At 49.3% G+C, this 17,846-nt stretch overlaps 1 protein-coding gene and 1 long non-coding RNA gene across 2 annotated transcripts in view; one reads left to right on the forward strand and one right to left on the reverse strand.

Moving 5' to 3' along the window:
- LOC140362691 (uncharacterized) overlaps positions 1-17,846 on the reverse strand; it is a 573,302-nt gene that overhangs the window by 99,104 nt on the left and 456,352 nt on the right. The window lies entirely within an intron of this gene.
- On the forward strand, positions 4,411-7,581 carry cbln4 (cerebellin 4 precursor). The gene is made up of 3 exons (XM_072448840.1): positions 4,411-4,696; positions 6,265-6,381; positions 7,349-7,581. Exons 1-3 carry the CDS (start codon positions 4,433-4,435, stop codon positions 7,544-7,546), a joined length of 579 nt encoding a protein of 192 aa, XP_072304941.1. The 5' UTR covers positions 4,411-4,432; the 3' UTR covers positions 7,547-7,581.

Here is a 17,846-nt window from a genome sequence, read left to right on the forward strand (position 1 = left end):
CGACGAGAACGATCCCGCGGAGAGAAGCGTTTCAGGTGAAGGCTATTTTTGAAATCACAATTACCTTTGGCGACGGGGAGACAAAGCAGCTCGTCGGCCTTTGTCTCTCACTTTCTTATTACGCTCTGTTTTAAGTGAGGTCAGCGGTTCTCAAGCGGTGGCTCCTCCAGCTGGGGATTCTTCTGCAGTCCAATCATTTCATCCACATTTATAACTTTTTCTTTGCATCGTCCTTGTTTAAACCTGTTATAAAGATGATTTCGTGCCATTTCAGACCCAGTTCGGCGCTAATTTAGACTAATAATAATCCTGCTGGTACTTGAAGTTGTTTTTTAATGTTGCTCAAATCGGCTATGAATCATCCCATTTTAGATACTCACTGCAGTTTGTCATCCGTATCCTGTAGAGACTTTATTTCCACTGGGATTTTATTGCGTTATTATTTTACTCTTATTACACCTTGCACACCTCGAGAAGACAACCATAAAAACGCATCCCCAAAGATCTGATTTTAGATCTTATTTATTTCAGAAAAATGGGGCACAATATGAATGAACACTATCTTTGCAGAAAGCTGGACGAAAGGCAAACGAGGACGAGGAAGTATCGTGATGTTCAATATTACATTTTAAATAAGATGTCGCCGTTAAACACACGACAGGATTGCGCGGATTCGTATCGCACGAGTTCCCGTTGTATTGTTAAGACGGTGCTCGGGTCGATCAAATTGCACAACCTCGAAACGTCTCACCCGCTCGGCCCGGTGGCGTTCCATACGTGAGCTCGGCGCCTTGTCGTGGAGTAGTCAAGGCAACGCACGAAGGGGGCGGTACTCGGAGCGCAGTTACTTTTCTGAAATCGGAAGGATAAACGGAAGTTAAATGATGCGAAAGCAAAAGCTCTTTTAAAGTATTTTTTATGACGGCGTGTGAAGCAGCTGGACGCTCAAGGACCTCAGCGAGACGAGGGCCGGCCAAGGCTTCTTCTGAGGCCAAACCATTCATATATATTTATTATTTTTCCAAACTGAAAGAAAAGAGAAAATATGGGGGTGAAAATGACCAAAAAAAGAGAAGGAGAAAAAAAGAAAAAAAAAATAGTTAAGGCACATACATTTCCATATAACTGTCCCATTTAGTCCAGATTATTTTAAATTTAAAGAGTCTTTAGTTGTCGGTGCAGTTTGTGTCATCCATTTTTTTGTGATGAGCTTTTAACGGGCCGCCGAAAGTACAGTATGTCCCAAAGGCATCCATCTATATCGTCCATGCAGGGGTTCTGAGGCCCAGGTACATAGTCCTGAACCTGAGTATGTCCCAAAGGTATCCATCTATATCGTCCATGCAGGGGTTCTGAGGCCCAGGACTCGGGTCCTGAACCCGAGTGGGACGGAGGTATCAAAAACAGTCTGCAGCGCCGTGTTCATTCCCATCCAATATTTATGTGCAGGACAGTCCCAGAATACATAGCGATGGTGGGTCTCCTAGCAACCACAGTTTCCCCAGCACTCGGCCCCTCCCTGTGAGTAGTGGTCACATTCTTCCAACAGAATTCCCTCCAAACGTCCATTGTGAAGTACGCGTTGTTCATCTGTACGTCCCGTTAAAGCCGCTCTACGTGCGTTTACGGGGGTCTCGATGTGGCTGTGTTATTGCGTTAAAGTTCCGCAGCATGGCATTAAACTCGACCGTCTGCATCGAGAAGAGCGGGTGACGTCGCCAGGCTTGAGGGCGGAAAAATCATAGAAAAATCGCTGTGAAATGAGTAAAAAAGCGTCTAAAATTGAATAAGTGCAAAATGTCTATGTCTAATGCTTTACTGTGGAACATTAAAGGCAAAAACATCACTATGGAGACCAGCAACTGCCCAAAACATGCATCAAATACAACTTACACTTTATATTTACAGCTTATTCAATACACGGAAATGGCCCTGAACGTTGACCGTAGTTACAGTGCACAGTTACAGGTCAGATCTGTGGAGAGGCGAGTTTTTCCAATGTGAGTTTTTCCAGTGTTTTTTTGTTTAGTTTGTTTTTGTATTGAAAAAAAAAAAGAAAAATGAAAAAATCCTTTAGATACAGGTTTAATGTCAAACTTCGGACCATCCCGTGTAACGAAACAACATCGCCATGGAAACGAGCAGGTAACATGGGAAAGCAGGCAGACCCTCCACCAGAAAAGTTACACAGTACACCTTTTAACAGTAGCGTGAAAGGTTTGTGGAACTAACTACTACTACTACTACTACTACTACTACTACTACTACACTTTGACTTTGGACATTGACAATTACATCCTGCTGGAGACACAATGCAATAACAACACTCTTGGCAGGACGAGGCGGCGACTACGCGAAGGGCGTCGGGCATCGATCGACTTCGCGCGACGCAAGGGCGACGGTGACAAAGTACATCCCGCGTCACTATTTAGACGGGACGTGTTTTGACGACGCCCCGACTTCGAGCGGAGAGAAAACGGGTCGTGGAGTTTGAGGATGCGCTTCGGGTTTCGCGTCCGGGCCTCGTACAGCGCGGAGGAGCTGCTATCGATCCTCACGGTCGCCAAGGATACGAAGTGTAAAGCGGACTAAAAAAACGCGGTAAATAAACAGCAGCCGGCGAACTGCCCTCTGTCGTTTACTGTCGGTGTAAAAGGCGGTTAAAGAGTGCTTTGTTTGTCAGGCAAAGGACTTAAAGGAGACATGTTGGGCTTTTTTCTTAGCATTAAACTATAGATCATCATTTCACCTTTTATTTAATGTAAACCACAGTCTTTACGTATCGCAGAATCTTGATTTTTCTAATGATCTGATAACTAAGTACAGGAATGGGGGCGGGGATAGGGGGTAGTGGAAAACAGACATTTTTCGGAGCCCTCGATTCTCATTTGCAGGACAGTACAAGACAAAAAACAATAGAAATACAAATTTGAGTAACTCAATGATGTGGAAACACGGTTGTTACAAGCTTAAACATTATCATCAAACTCATTGAATTGGTTTGACAGAATATGTCTCCTTTAAAGATTCTGCAATGAGCTAAAATATAAAATGCCAGAACAGACAGAATAATAATGATTGATAATAGATTTATTTGTTGTTGGTAAAATATGTTTAATCAATGTCCAGTTTTTGGGCTTCTTTCTGTCGTTTTTGTCTGTTTGACCGTTTAATAATTGTCTTAAAAGAAATGTGGAGAGGGAGGTGCAAACTGTAACTATGGATTGCATTAAAATTTATTTTAATGCATGTATGTATTTATTTCTGAAATGACGTACATTGTGGGCTCCTAAAGCCTCTGACGTAGCATCCCACGTGGCTCTTGTATGGACATGCTCTTGTATGGACATTTATGGGACTGTCCATCAGATCGAAACAAGTGCTAGTCATTTGGATTCACTTTGGCAATTTTTCAGGCCAAAATGAAGGATTTTCTGATTATTGTTTGCCTTAATTATGGAATTAGATGAATAATTGAACAAACACGTCTTTATTTTGAATGTTCTCGACTGTAACTTGATAATAAATCAGCTTTGTTTTGTGTGTAAATGGTAAGAGAACGTGTCCTGAACTCAGTGGAGGTGTAAGTGTCACGGAGCGTGCGTAAAGTGGATGCCGCGCGCGCTCCGCTCTTCACTGCGGGATCAGCCGCGGCCGGACTAACATGGACCGCGCTCTTCTCAGTTTGCATCGAATGTCCACGAAGTCCACACAGTTTTGCTTTTGTGATGGGACCGTTCCGCGCGTGTGAAATGAGACGCGCTGAAGACAGAAAGTAATCGGAGTTTGGACTTTTGGATGTGTCATTTGGACATGCGCTGCTCCGGTGAGAGGATCTGAGCCCCTTCTGCGGTCCAGGAGCGTGGACTGTGTGGTGCAGGAGCGGGGACTGGACAGGAGCGGGGACTGGACAGGAGCGGGGGGACAAGACAGGAGCGGGGACAGTGCGGTGCCGGAGCAGGGACAAGACAGGAGCCGGGGACTGTGTGGTGTAGGAGCGGGTACAGGACCAGGGGACAGTGCAGTGCCGGAGTGAGGACAGTGCGGTGCAGGTGCGGGGACAGGACAGGAGCGGGGGACTGTGCGGCGCAGGACCAGGGGACAGTGCGGTGCAGGATAGGAGCGGGGGACAGTGCGGTGCCGGAGCGGGGACAGTGCGGTGCAGGTGCGGGGACAGGACAGGAGCGGGGGACTGTGCGGCGCAGGACCAGGGGACAGTGCGGTGCAGGACCAGGGGACAGTGCGGTGCAGGACCAGGGGACAGTGCGGTGCAGGATAGGAGCGGGGGACAGTGCGGTGCCGGAGCGGGGACAGTGCGGTGCAGGTGCGGGGACAGGACAGGACCGGGGGACTGTGCGGCGCAGGACCAGGGGACAGTGCGGTGCAGGACAGGAGCGGGGGACAGTGCGGTGCCGGAGCGGGGGACAGAGCCATGGAGAAGTGCCTCTTACTCGTGCTGAGCCTGGCCGCGCTGGTCGAGCTGCTGCGGGCGCAGAACGAAACGGAGCCCATCGTCCTGGAGGGAAAGTGTCTGGTGGTGTGTGACTCAAACCCGGCCACGGACTGGAAGTCGTCCTCCCCGCTCGGGATCTCCGTGCGCGCCGCCAACTCCAAAGTGGCGTTCTCCGCGGTCCGGAGCAACAACCACGAGCCCAGCGAGATGAGCAACAAGACCCGGATCATCTACTTTGACCAGGTCAGAAAAACTCACGTGGATCGTTTGTGTCGCAGACTGTGATAATAATGATGTGTATTTATGTGTTGAATGATGATAATAATGATGTGTATTTATGTGTTGAATGAATGAATGAGTGATTCACAAGCTCGTGCGTCCTCGCCCTCGGCACTTGGTCACGCGCACCTGTCCACAGCGCGCGAGCCTCTGTGTGAATGACATGACAATGAGCTCGTGCTGCTGTCAGAGCGCACATCTGATGATCTGATTGGTGAGGGTCAAGTGCAGCCTGTTGCTATGAACGTGTCTGAACATCAGCCTGATAAAAGTATGTTGAACACGGACTGTCCAGTGACAGTCTGAGCTCGAGATACTTCAATCAAACTCCCAGAGAAAAAGTCTGCATTTGATTTGAACCCAGGACCCCTTTACTGTGAGGAAAGAGTGCTTCATCATGTTTGTCGCCAAAGAATATTCTCTCCTGTGCCCTGTTTATTCATGTTACACGACACTGGATGTTCAGGGCAGGTGCTTTAAACCTTCTGCAGGAGCTGATGTCATTATGGCTTTGTGAAGGCGTCTTTCAAGAGATGATTCAACTGTGTTTCCATCACCTTATTCATGATGCGCATTTTGAAGTATTGCATAAGTACCGGGAGGTGGAAATGCCAAATATTGCATTTAGAACCTTTAATTTGCATAAAAGGTTTAGGTGCATAACAGTAAAAGGGAAAACGCAATTAGTCGCATAAACTCACACAGGTGATGAACAAAGACAAAATAATCCACATGATCCCATCAGGGTACAAATCCTCCAGAAAAGCAAAGAGGAACAAACAGCACTGCACCGCACAAGCTCAGGCTGAAAACAAACATATGATGTACCACCAGAACAATGTCTCGAGCGGGCCGGTCTGAAGGACAGCATAGAGGCCCCGATCATGGCAGCACAGGAGCAGGCCCTGAGCACCAGAGAGGCCCAGATCTACCACACCAGAGAAGGATTGAGCCAAGATCCTGTGGGACGTCCAGATACAGACGGACAGAATGGTAATGGCGAAGCAACAGGACATAGTGGTGGAGGATGAACAGCAGAGGAAAGCCGCCAACATCGAGACAAAGGAACACGAGAAACTGGAGAAACTGCAGAAATGCCAAGGGCTCAGAGAAGAGCTGGCGAAGTCGTGGAAGGTGGAGGAGAAAGTGGTGCAGTGACCCCCAAACTGGAGGAGTGGCTACAGCAGATCCCTGGAGAAACATCTCAGTCCAGAAACGTGCAGTGCAGGAACAGAGCCCTCAATCTCCCCGGCCTCTGGTATATGACCCGAGCTTAGACAACGGGACAAGACACTGCACAATCTGGCCTCACAGAGAGAAGGTTTTAGACGAGAGGTCTGGTTTTTCCATCCGGGATCCCTCGAGAACGCCCGCTCTTGTCTGATCACTGAAGTTGAGGGTCGGGCCTGGGTACTATTTGGATGTGAGACCCAACAGTGCCAATAAACTGCTTTTACAAGGGACAGTGAATCCGTTACAGACAGTAGCCGCCGGGCAAATACGGGATTCTCCATCTTGTTTTCTCTTTTCAGATTCTGGTGAACATCGGAAACTACTTCACGTTCGAGTCCGTGTTCCTGTCCCCGAGGAAAGGAGTGTACAGTTTTAACTTCCACGTGATCAAAGTGTACCAGAGCCAGACCATACAGGTGAACGACCGCACGACACGACCGCACGACACGCACAAAGGAGCGTTAAGTGCAGTACTTTGGCTCTCACACATCACTTGTCATTGTTTCTATATTGAGACAGGCGTAAATGAATGCTGCGTTAAACACTCTCAACATATGGATTGTAGCTGCAGGAAATGGGTCTTTTTGAATTGGCATGATAAATAACACATTCCAGGCAGTTTTTTGTCTTTTACTTACAAAAACAAATGTAGTTCTAATTTCTGCCAGGAGAGAGTTCATGTGGCCTATGAATGCAATGACCCTGGTTTAGACCTGGTTTCGACCTGGTTTAAAGCTGGTTTAGACCTACTTTGGACCTGGTTTAGTCCTGCTTTGAGCTGGTTTAGACCTATTTTAGAGCTTGTTTAGAGCTGGTTTGGACCTGGTTTAGACCTGGTTTGTACCTGGTTTAGTCCTGGTTTAGATCTGGTTTAGAGCTGGTTTAGACCTATTTTAGAGCTTGTTTAGAGCTGGTTTGGACCTGGTTTAGACCTGGTTCAGAACTGGTTTAGACATGGTTTGTACCTGGTTTAGTCCTGGTTTAGAGCTGGTTTAGACCTATTTTAGAGCTGGTTTCGAGCCTGTTTAGTCATGGTTTAGACCTATTTTAGTCATGGTTTAGACCCACTTTAGTCCTGGTTTAGACCCATTTTAGTCCTGGTTTAGCCCTGGTTTAGACCTGATTTAGACCTGGTTTAGACCTGGTTTAGTCCTGGTTTAGTCCTGGATTGGATCAGTTGTGTGTAGTTCGAGCAGATCTGAGCGGTAAAGATACTTTCTATGACTAATTATAAAAGTACAAGTGTTTCGTTCTGTTCATTATCTCAGTTTGTGTTTGTTAATCGTGTAGTACTTTTGGGTTATTGTGTACTAAGAAGTTCTAATATTCTGGTGTTTGGTGCTGGTGACAGGCTGGGCTGTAGTGACCCTCTGTTGCCTCCAGGTGAACCTGATGCTGAATGGGAAGCCCGTGATCTCGGCCTTCGCTGGAGACAAAGACGTGACTCGCGAAGCAGCTACAAACGGAGTCCTGCTGTTTCTGGACAAAGAGGACAAGGTCTACCTGAAGCTGGAGAAGGGAAACCTGGTGGGAGGGTGGCAGTACTCCACCTTCTCTGGGTTTATGGTCTTTCCTTTGTAAAAAAGATTGTGTTATTGCCATGGTTTCAGGTGACATCACAGACTGTGCAACTGCAATGAGTTTACTCCCAGTGAAGAGCTCAGAGTAGAGCCGCTTCTCCTTCACAGGAAGAGAAGCAGCAGGTGGCTCCAGAACGCATTGCTATAGGGCAGGGGTGTGAAACATGAGGCCCACGGGCCGTATCCACCCCCTAGACATTTAATCCGGTCCTCAAAACATTTCTTATTTACATGTATTCATTTCTGATCAGAATATAGTGTTTTTATCATCTCACAGTCCTTTGCAGCATTCGGAGGGCCAACTCACACAGAACTTTACAGAGTTGACTTGAGCAGAGAAGTCCGAGCCGGGAAAGAGAGAAAGGAGACGGTTTAGTGTGGAGCTAACTACAAGAAAACAAACTTCTGTGATGATGCTCTGTGAGGAAAACACCCAAACAAGTGCAAACCAGGACGGTTCAATAACCTGACGGGTCAATAACCTGACCGAGTGAAGCTGCTGTGAGCTCTGTCAGTCCATAATCCTGTGTGAATACAATCAGAAGGCACTCATTGACCCACTACACGAAGCCTTTATCTATACATGAATGTGGACTCAAAGTCTTTCACCTGCTGCAAATAACGATTACCAAACTATATTAAACTAATTAAATATGTTCGGTCAGTGACCCACCCTGAGCACCTCTGGATTCCCCACCAGAGCAGCAGGAAGTGTCTGAGGAGAGGGAAGTCTGGGAGTCTCTGCTTAAACCATGTTTCTACCGGTTCGCTTTGACTCAGATTGGTACAAAGTGGGCCATGCAAGGTACGACCCCCCAAAGCGGTCGCACTCTCTTCAACTCCAGATCCGCAACGGCCAAACGACCGAAGAGAGAGAACACAGACTCAGGCGAGAGGGCGAGCAACAGCAGATAGACACTGAAAGTAATTATTGGTCATCAAACGCTACCTTTTGTGGAAAAACTGATGTATTTCCATTGATGATGAACTGATGGACTTATCAAAACAAAGCTAGCACATGTTGGCATCAGCCGTTTCCTGTTTATAACATGATCCAAACCCAACAAATATACACAGAGACACTGCCAAACGTGGCGTAGAGGGACAAAGAAGTGAAATAAAGCGCTGAGGATAAACTGTACTAGTTTCCTGTTTCCTCTTTAGACTTGGAGAGTTTCTGAGATCGACTTAATGAAAAGTATAATTCAGGTACAATTTAGACAAATACAAGCCCACAGCAACCAAACCAAACGGACAAGCTCCAAGAAGAACCGGCCTTGTGGACCAGAGGCCGTAGAAATGGACCTTTGGACAGCTTTTCCCATGAACCGACTGAGCAGAAGACGAGATGGATGGGTGAACACAGCAGGACCATGAAGCTTGTCTAGCATACATTTTGTAACATGTGCGTATTTTCCATTTATGTCTTGTATCGTGGTCCAAGCTCGATCAACAGACGCATCACATCTTTACTTCCAGTGACAATGAAGTGATATAAGGAAATGAGTGCGACCAGCTTTGCAATTTTGTTTAATCCTATGGAGCAGAAATCGGCCATAGCGCTATAATCATTGAATAAGAAAATACACACTTGTTTAAACCGACCTTCTGCATCTAAGACAAGGTCCATTATTCTGCTTCATTCATCCAAAACACATCGGAATTCTGTTTGTTTGCGAGACACATTTGCCCCTCCCCCGTCTCGATGAACCCGATCAGTCTGTACGACGTTGTGATGTCGCCTGAAACCTACAGTAACATAAACGACCACAGACCACAGACCCTTCTCCGCGCTGTGTCGTCGCTGTAATATAATGGACTCATCGTTTCGCGGCCTCGAGCGGACAATGGGAGACATGTTGACATCTTCTGAATGTAAACGAACCTTTGTGTCGCCGTCGAGATGCCGCCTCGCTCCGACGAACAATGGCCAAACCTGGAGAGCGCGGCTGGAATACAACGGCTAATCTACAGGTGAGATGGAGGAAATGTGCTGACGAGGGCGCTTGAGATGAATTGTATAAATATTTATAGTGCGGTGGAAAAGTCGCCGTTCACTTCCGTCACCACTGCCTGAACGGAGTAGGCTGCGTTCACCTGTGGTTTGAAATCGAACCGAAGGACGGACCGCGCGGATGTTTCGACCCATTCGCCGGGGACGATTGCCGTGATATTTCCGTCAGATCGCAAACTCGTGAGAATTCATCTTGTACGTTTTCCGTGTCTGCGTTTTGGCTCAGTTAAGACCGGTCGCAGAAGCGCCAACGCCGACCAAAACAAACAACAGACAGATGGACGGCCTATTTTAACTCTTTGCCTGCCACAGTCAGACGTTTCACACGATGCGGGTCACATTTAGGCCGTAACTCGGGGTGCACTAGGACCCAGTGCCAGTTTGAAGATGTGAAAAAAAAGATACTTGTTGTTTTTACCATGTAGATCTCATATTATAATCCTGAAGACTTGATTTCATTGCTCAAAACGCTTGAAATATGTTTTTGCAAATGCCTATAAAAAAGTGAATGTACAATCCCTTTTGAATTTTTTGTCAATGAAAGTAGAGATGTGGGCGTGTCTTTTGGTGTACAACATGTGGTCGAACCTGTGCCACAAAGGTTTCTGTGGCGCTGAGAAGATCGTTTATCGAAAACTCTGGCAGGGAAAGAGTTAAAGCAAAATTTGTCCTTGGAAAAATGACAATCTTTTGACCGGAAAGAAATGTCTGTGCGTTTCTCTCAAATCGATGTAGTAAAAGTTCGATTTCTCTATCTGCTTCCGCCCACGTTTCGCACATTCGGCGCGCGAACGTTTCTCCTTCCAGATGTTTCTTCTGGGCCTTTCCACGTCGATTGTTTGCGGCAATCCATCCGTCCGTCGACTTTTGACGATTTAACGAACGTGAACGCAGCCTACTAACGCCGTCAGAGTAAATGTGTCCTCATGTCCTTGTTCAGGAGCTCTAAATAAACCTTACGGACAAACTTCAACGGTCTGGAATCTGTGCGTTTGATTTGTCGTGTGGGAACATCTCTCCCGTGTCCTCCTCAGACAGCATTCTGAAAGTCCTAAACCTAAATAATGCATCCCGAGCAGCTAAAGTCCTGGTTTATCGCGCTTAATAAACCTCATTAGTCGCCAGGGGAGCTTAATTGCCGTACCTGATGCTAACAGAGCGCCGGCGTTGCTAAGTGCGCGGGGAGGAGACGCATGAAATAATAAACAGGAGGATGGAGTCTTCAGACGGAGGCTCCATCACGGCGTGGGGACCGGGGGGTGACACCGCGGCGAGCTTTAATCCGTCCTCACCGGCTCGACTAATTAACGAAGATTACTGCGACGAGAAACGAGAGCGTTTTAGGAGACTTACTGACGCCGCCGACAAACTGTGTAATCCTTAGTTTCCTTTTCCGTTCACCTCGGACAGAACGTCCTCCGGTCCGTCACTAACTTTATGAAATCAAACCTTCTGAAGAAAACGTGACATGGATAAAGGTTATTTCTTAAGCGAACTTGCTTTATTTGCACGCAAAGTTTTGGTTTATTGTGACGTTGATTATCCCGGTTATTCATTTATTGACTCATTTATAAATATGTTTTTAGTGAAGGATTAAAAAAAAACAAATTAGTCTTGCTTTTAAATTACCCCAACACGCCTCAAGTGCAAAAAGTATGTCCAATCGCCTGATAATAGTGAGAGTTTCTTCATAGAAGCTGCACTAAAGTGCTGCAACAACAGAAGTAGTCGTCTGGACTCTGTTTTTGTTGTTGTTGCCAAAACGAAATGTTTCGAATCTCCAGAGTCCAGATGATACAACTGAATCTTTTTCTACTATGGAACGCTCCTGGACGAATGAGGGATTATGCCGACATAAAATATAGACCCAACTTCTGACTGTAAAATAATACACAATATGGAGATAAGTTTGTTATCTTAAGTTCGGGAGCAGGACCACGCCCCTTCCTGCGGCTACACTACTTAATCATCCAGATCACACACACCTGTGTTCGTGATTTTCGTGCACACGCTCCATGGCGGCGGGAGCCTCGCTCGAAAACACACTCGTTCCCGACCTTTCTATGGATCAACTCGACATCGTTCCTTTCGATGCATCGGCCCAGCACAGGCGAGCCACACCGGGCCATCCTCCACTGGTGTCCCACTAGGACCGGTCCGGTCCCATCAGCTGTTCTCACAGGCTCAGCTCTCGCTCACGGCCAGGCTCCGGCGTCCCACCTCGCATCACTTCTGCTAGTCCGGTGTTGAGATCACCGTGCGTCCTGTGCCCTCCTCCCAGCGCTCCGGTCTTTCCAGCGCCCGGGTCATCCCAGCCTCATCCCGCGGCCTCGCTCGTTAAGCGCCCACCGCACGCGCTCGTCATTTCTCTCTACATTGACCGTCCGCGTGGACGGCGGCAGGTCTCCAGACCACGGCACCGTCATCAAATCATGTTTTAAACTTCTCTTTTGCGCTCACAATTCCCGTTAACTCTCGTTCCACTGCGGAGCGCGCTTTGCCCCGCCCACTTTCGCGGGCAGGAGCGGCTCCTCCAGGTAAAGTATCCTCACCCTCGTCTCCTTTCTCCTCCGTCGTTTCCTTCCTCCTCCGTTGTCTCCTTCATCCCGCACCGAGCTGCCCATCACTCAAGCCTTGGAGCCAGACTCTCTCACCTCTTTCAAGTAATTAATTCACCTTACTCGCTCACCCCTCCCGCATCGCTCAAAATAACAATAAATAAATACATACAACGTGCATGTGAATATTATAAAATAATAATAAAAACGTATATTTAAAAAAAAAAAAAAAAAAAATTGCCCTATCATCTCTCCCACCTCCGCTCCTTCCCCATCGTTAATCTTCTGGCACCGTGTCGCCAAGTTACATAGTTTTATCGCGTTGCCACGTTCCGGCAGGTTCTGCGTTTTATCCTCCGACACTGCGTTGCCAGGTTCTGCGTTTTATCCTCTAGCACTGCGTTGCCAGGTTCCTGCGGTTTATCCTCTGGCACTGCGTTGCCAGGTTCTGTGTTTTTATCCTCTGGCACTGCGTCGCCAGGTTCCTGCGTTTTATCCTCTGGCTCTGCGATGCCAGGTTCTAGCGGTTTATCCTCTGGCACTGCGTCGCCAGGTTCCTGCGTTTTATCCTCTGGCACTGCGTCGCCAGGTTCCTGCGTCGCCAGGTTCCTGCGTTTTATCCTCTGGCACTGCGTCGCCAGGTTCCTGCGTTTTATCCTCTGGCACTGCGTCGCCAGGTTCCTGCGTTTTATCCTCTGGCTACGTCGCCAGGTTCCTGCGGTTTATCCTCTGGCTTGGCGTGCCAGGTTCCAGCATTTTATCCTCGAGCACTGCGTTGCCAAGTTCTAGTGTTTTATCCTCAAGCTCTGCGTTGTCAGGTTCCAGCATTTCATCCCGTTACCGCGTTTCGGCCTGACTCAAAGTTGCCAGCATATAGCTTCGGTTACAGTCTTTACCAGGTTCTAACGTTTCCATCCTTGGGCACCGCGTTGCCACGTTCCCGCATTTTATCCTCGGGGGTTCCGTCATTTTATCCTCGGGTGTTCTGGCATTTTATCCTCAGGCACCACGTTGCCACGTTCCGGCATTTTATCCTCTGGCACCGCGTCGTCACGTTCCGGCATTTTATCCTCGGGCACCACGTTGCCACGTTCCGGCATTTTATCCTCGGGCACCGCGTTGCCACGTTCCGGCATTTTATCCTCGGGCACCGCGTTGCCACGTTCCGGCATTTTATCCTCGGGCACCGCGTTGCCACGTTTCGGCATTTTATCCTCGGGCGTTCCGGCATTTCATCCTCTGGCATTTCATCCTCGGGCACCGCGTCGCCAGGTTCCGGCGTTTTATCCTCTGGCTTTACGTCGCCAGGTTCCAGCGTTTCATCTCTGGCTTTACGTCGCCAGGTTCCAGCGTTTCATCTCTGGCTTTACGTCGCCAGGTTCTAGCGTTTCATCTCTAGCTTTACGTCGCCAGGTTCTAGCGTTTCAGCTCTGGCTTTACGTCGTCAGGTTCTAGTGTTTCAGCTCTGGCTTTACGTCGCCAGGTTCTAGCGTTTCAGCTCTGGCTTTCCGTCGCCAGGTTCCAGCCTCATTCCTTTTCCTCCCGTCCTTTACCCTCTCTCTCGCTCACCCGCGCTCTTTCTCCCCCTTCCTCCTTCTCCCTCCCTCTCGCCGGGTTCATGCCAGGCCCCGCTCTTATCCAGCGAAAGGTTGCAATTTTCTCTTTCTGGATCACTAGGCCTCACTTTTTCTAATTTATTTCTAAATTAAACCAAATCTCTTCTTCATGCCCCCTCTTTCATGCTCGCTCTCTACCCCCTCATGCTCTCTCCCCCAGGCACCGGGATGCCAGATCTCCTCCTCGTCCTCCCCCTAACCATGAACTCTACCTTACTAAATATTTCTCCCTCAGGCACCGGGATGCCAGATCTCCTTTTCGCCCTTCCCCCTAACAATGGAACACTACCTTTTACTAAACATCTCTACCTCATTCCCTCTCTTATGCTCCCCCTGACACCGGGATGCCAGGTCTTTCTATTCCCTCCATTTCCAAACCCCTCCCCCTCGGCACCGGGATACCAGAGCCCCCCCCCTCTGTCTCATGCTCTCCTGACACCGGGTTGCCAGGTCTCTTATTTCCCCCTTTTCTAACCCCCCCTCGGCACCGGATGCCAGGTCGACTTTCTTTCCCCCCTTCTCCCCTCGGCACCGGGATGCCAGGTCTACTTTCTTTCCCCCTTCGGCACCGGGATGCCAGGTCTACTTTCTTTTCCCCCCTTCTCTCCTCGGCACTGGGATGCCAGGTCTACTTTCTTCCCCCCTCGGCACCGGGATGCCAGGTCTACTTTCTTTCCCCCCTCGGCACCGGGATGCCAGGTCTACTTTCTTTCCCCCCTCGGCACCGGGATGCCAGGTCGACTGTCTTTCTCCCCTCGGCACCGGGATGCCAGGTCTACTTTCCCCCCTCGGCACCGGGATGCCAGGTCTACTTTTCCCCCCTCGGCACCGGGATGCCAGGTCTACTTTCCCCCCTCGGCACCGGGATGCCAGGTCTACTTTCCCCCCTCGGCACCGGGATGCCAGGTCTACTTTCCCCCCTCGGCACCGGGATGCCAGGTCTACTTTCCCCCCTCGGCACCGGGATGCCAGGTCTACTTTCCCCCCTCGGCACCGGGATGCCAGGTCTACTTTATTTCCCCCCTCGGCACCGGGATGCCAGGTCTACTTTATTTCCCCCCTCGGCACCGGGATGCCAGGTCTACTTTATTTCCCCCCTCGGCACCGGGATGCCAGGTCTACTTTCTGGTCAACCCCCCCCCCCCCCCCTTTTCCCCCTGGCACCGGGATGCCATGTCTCCTCTCTGGTCAACCCCCCCCCCCCCCTTTTCCCCCTGGCACCGGGATGCCATGTCTCCTCCTTCCGTGAGGTTCATGCAGCCTCTTCGCTCTTCCCTCATGCAGCCTCTTCGCTCTTCCCTCATGCAGCCTCTTCGCTCTTCCCTCATGCAGCCTCTTCGCTCTTCCCTCATGCAGCCTCTTCGCTCTTCCCTCATGCAGCCTCTTCCCTCATGCAGCCTCTTCCCTCATGCAGCCTCTTCCCTCATGCAGCCTCTTCCCGTCTCTTCCCCCTTCGGGCACCGGGAGGCCGCCTCTTCCCCCTTCGGGCACCGGGAGGCCGCCTCTTCCCCCTTCGGGCACCGGGAGGCCGCCTCTTCCCCCTTCGGGCACCGGGAGGCCGCCTCTTCCCCCTTCGGGCACCGGGAGGCCGCCTCTTCCCCCTTCGGGCACCGGGAGGCCGCCTCTTCCCCCTTCGGACACCGGGAGGCCGCCTCTTCCCCCTTCGGGCACCGGGAGGCCGCCTCTTCCCCCTTCGGGCACCGGGAGGCCGCCTCTTCCCCCTTCGGGCACCGGGAGGCCGCCTCTTCCCCCTTCGGGCACCGGGAGGCCGCCTCTTCCCCCTTTGGGCACCGGGAGGCCGGTCCGCCATGTTTTGGAGTCCTCCAAACAGCAGCAGGTTATATCAACTTTACCATGCCGATCATTCCCTTGGGACAAGCCCTGCATCTCCCACCTCCCGACCCTAACGTCTTCGGTTCATCACTCCAAAGTGTTGTCATTCTCATCCAGTCCATAAAGTTCCTGCTGCACTTTGATACACCGTTCTATCAGCCGGTTTGGGGGTTCTTTAAGACCAATGCTATAAGGATTGCTGTCTTCCTGTCAGGCCGTTCATGGCCGTCCAGTCCGATGACCCTGTATCATCAACAAATACATTCAGAACGTTTACCACCGAGGTGGAACATCATCGACCCCAGTTCCTCCAACCTCAGCTACCACGTTTCACACATAAGCTCCGCTTCAGGTGCTTCAGTCCTCCTAGACCATCCAGCTCCGTTAACGTTCCTTCCATCATGGCTTCGTTCTACCCTCACCACGTTTATCCTTAACTAATTACTTCCCATTCACCTTCGACTACCAGCCACATTGCAAGTACTCAAGCCTACTCGAGTGGCATCAACGTCTCTTCAGGCGCGTTCCCCTGCTCAGAGGCCGTCTTGGCCACAATAGTTCTCACCCCAGCATCAAGGACCTCCAACCAACACTTAAGTCTTCCCCTAAAACAGCAGGATTACTGTGGTAACATGATCTATTCCGAGCCCCTTTGCAATCCGTCCAGACCTTGTGCACTAGTCGTCAAGTGGCACTTCCCAGCAGGACTCAGGATCTGGTTCATCCTTTACTTAAAGTCGTTCCACGCCTGGTCCCCACGTTTCCTACAAAACTTTTCCCACATTGGCGCTGCCACATCTGCCTCCAGTTAAGGCGTCGTTGATCGCCTCATATCGTGGAGCACTGGTTCTCCATGACTTTCCAGGTCTACACACACCATTACCTCCTCGTCCTCCATTCTGCCAATCCGCACTGCCTCGTTAAGCTTCTTTTGGGGGTATCGAGGCCTGGGAGCCTTCAGCCCTCATCGCAAGAAGACCCAAAACGGCATTAACTTCGTACATTCATGTTGTTCATGTTTCTCCCCTGCCAATAAACACCTTGCATCGTATCTGGGGTCGTGGTCCTTGCTAGTGAAACTGGTAATAAAGTCAAAAACCTTCTCTTTTGGTTTGGTCCGGGTCTGGTCTTGGTCTGGTCCTGGTGTAGTCCTGGTCTGGCCCTTGATTGGTCCTGGTCTGGTCCTGGTTTAGTCCTGGTTTGATCCTGGTCTGGTCCTGGTTTAGTCCTGGTTTGGTCCTGGTCTGGTCCTGGTTTAGTCCTGGTCTGGTCCTGGTTTAGTCCTGGTCTGGTCCTGGTTTGGTCCTGGTCTAGTCCTGGTTTGGTTCTGGTTTAGTTCTGGTTTGGTCCTGGACTGGTCCTAGACTGGTCCTGGTTTTGGTCCTGGTTTACTCCTGACATAGATTTGATTTGGTCCTGTTGTAGCGTTGGTTTTGTCATGGTTTTGTCCCATTTTTTTCTAGTCTGGTCCCAGTTATGATGTGGTGTTTAAGTGCACAATTATCTTTCCTTTTCCTTCTACAAAAAGGTGCCTGACATCGTATCTCAAGATAACTTTACACAATCATATTAGACAGTTTCCTCTCCATAATCATAATTTAACTCGCACACACGGCAAAGCGGGTCAAATGTCCGAGCCGTAACACAAACAGTAACGTTAATGTCGAGAGCTCAGAACCTGGCTCTCCACTTTGAACAGGACCCACTTTTCTGCAGGTGAATTATTTATCAGCACATGACGGGAAACTGAGCGGCTGCCTCTGTGCAAAGGAAAAACATGCAGTTTCTTTGTCATTTTACCGTATTTTCCGGAGTATAAGTTGCACCAGCCAAAAAAATGCAGAACATGGTGAATAGGTGTATGTATGCTAACTCTAACACCTTCAGCTACATGAGGCACAGACAGAACTGTGGTAAGCGTCTGGTATGTTAACGTAACATATGAACAGTTATTCAGATAACTATAGCATAAAGAACATGCTAACAAGTTTACCAAAGCATCAGTTTTACCCCAAATCACTAAATCCATTGAATTCTTCTTCCTCTGTGTCACTTCTAAACAACTCCAGAGGAAGAGCAAGTGCAGATTCTTCTTCTGCGTCGCTTAGAGTCTAGAGCGCCCTCTTGTGGTTGTAAATAACGAACAAACTGAAATAATGTGTTAGTAATATCACTTAAGTCGAATCCTGGTCAGGGGGCTGAGATCTAAAACGAGTGTGCAATGTGCTATAATATGATGTTTAAACCATTTGTAAGCTATAATCCAGTGTGTTTATTGTA

The sequence above is a fragment of the Eucyclogobius newberryi genome, unplaced genomic scaffold (genome assembly GCF_026437365.1).
Source record: "Eucyclogobius newberryi isolate DKJ021-1_F unplaced genomic scaffold, fEucNew1.0.hap1 SCAF_17, whole genome shotgun sequence".
NCBI lineage: Eukaryota > Metazoa > Chordata > Actinopteri > Gobiiformes > Gobiidae > Eucyclogobius > Eucyclogobius newberryi.

Bases quoted from the DNA above. Each gene is read 5' to 3' on its own strand.
- cbln4 (XM_072448840.1), top strand. From the start codon at position 4,433: ATGGAGAAGTGCCTCTTACTCGTGCTGAGCCTGGCCGCGCTGGTCGAG. The intron at 4,697-6,264 runs GTCAGAAAAACT...TTCTCTTTTCAG, and splicing joins GGATCATCTACTTTGACCAG to ATTCTGGTGAACATCGGAAA. The intron at 6,382-7,348 runs GTGAACGACCGC...TGTTGCCTCCAG, and splicing joins ACCAGAGCCAGACCATACAG to GTGAACCTGATGCTGAATGG.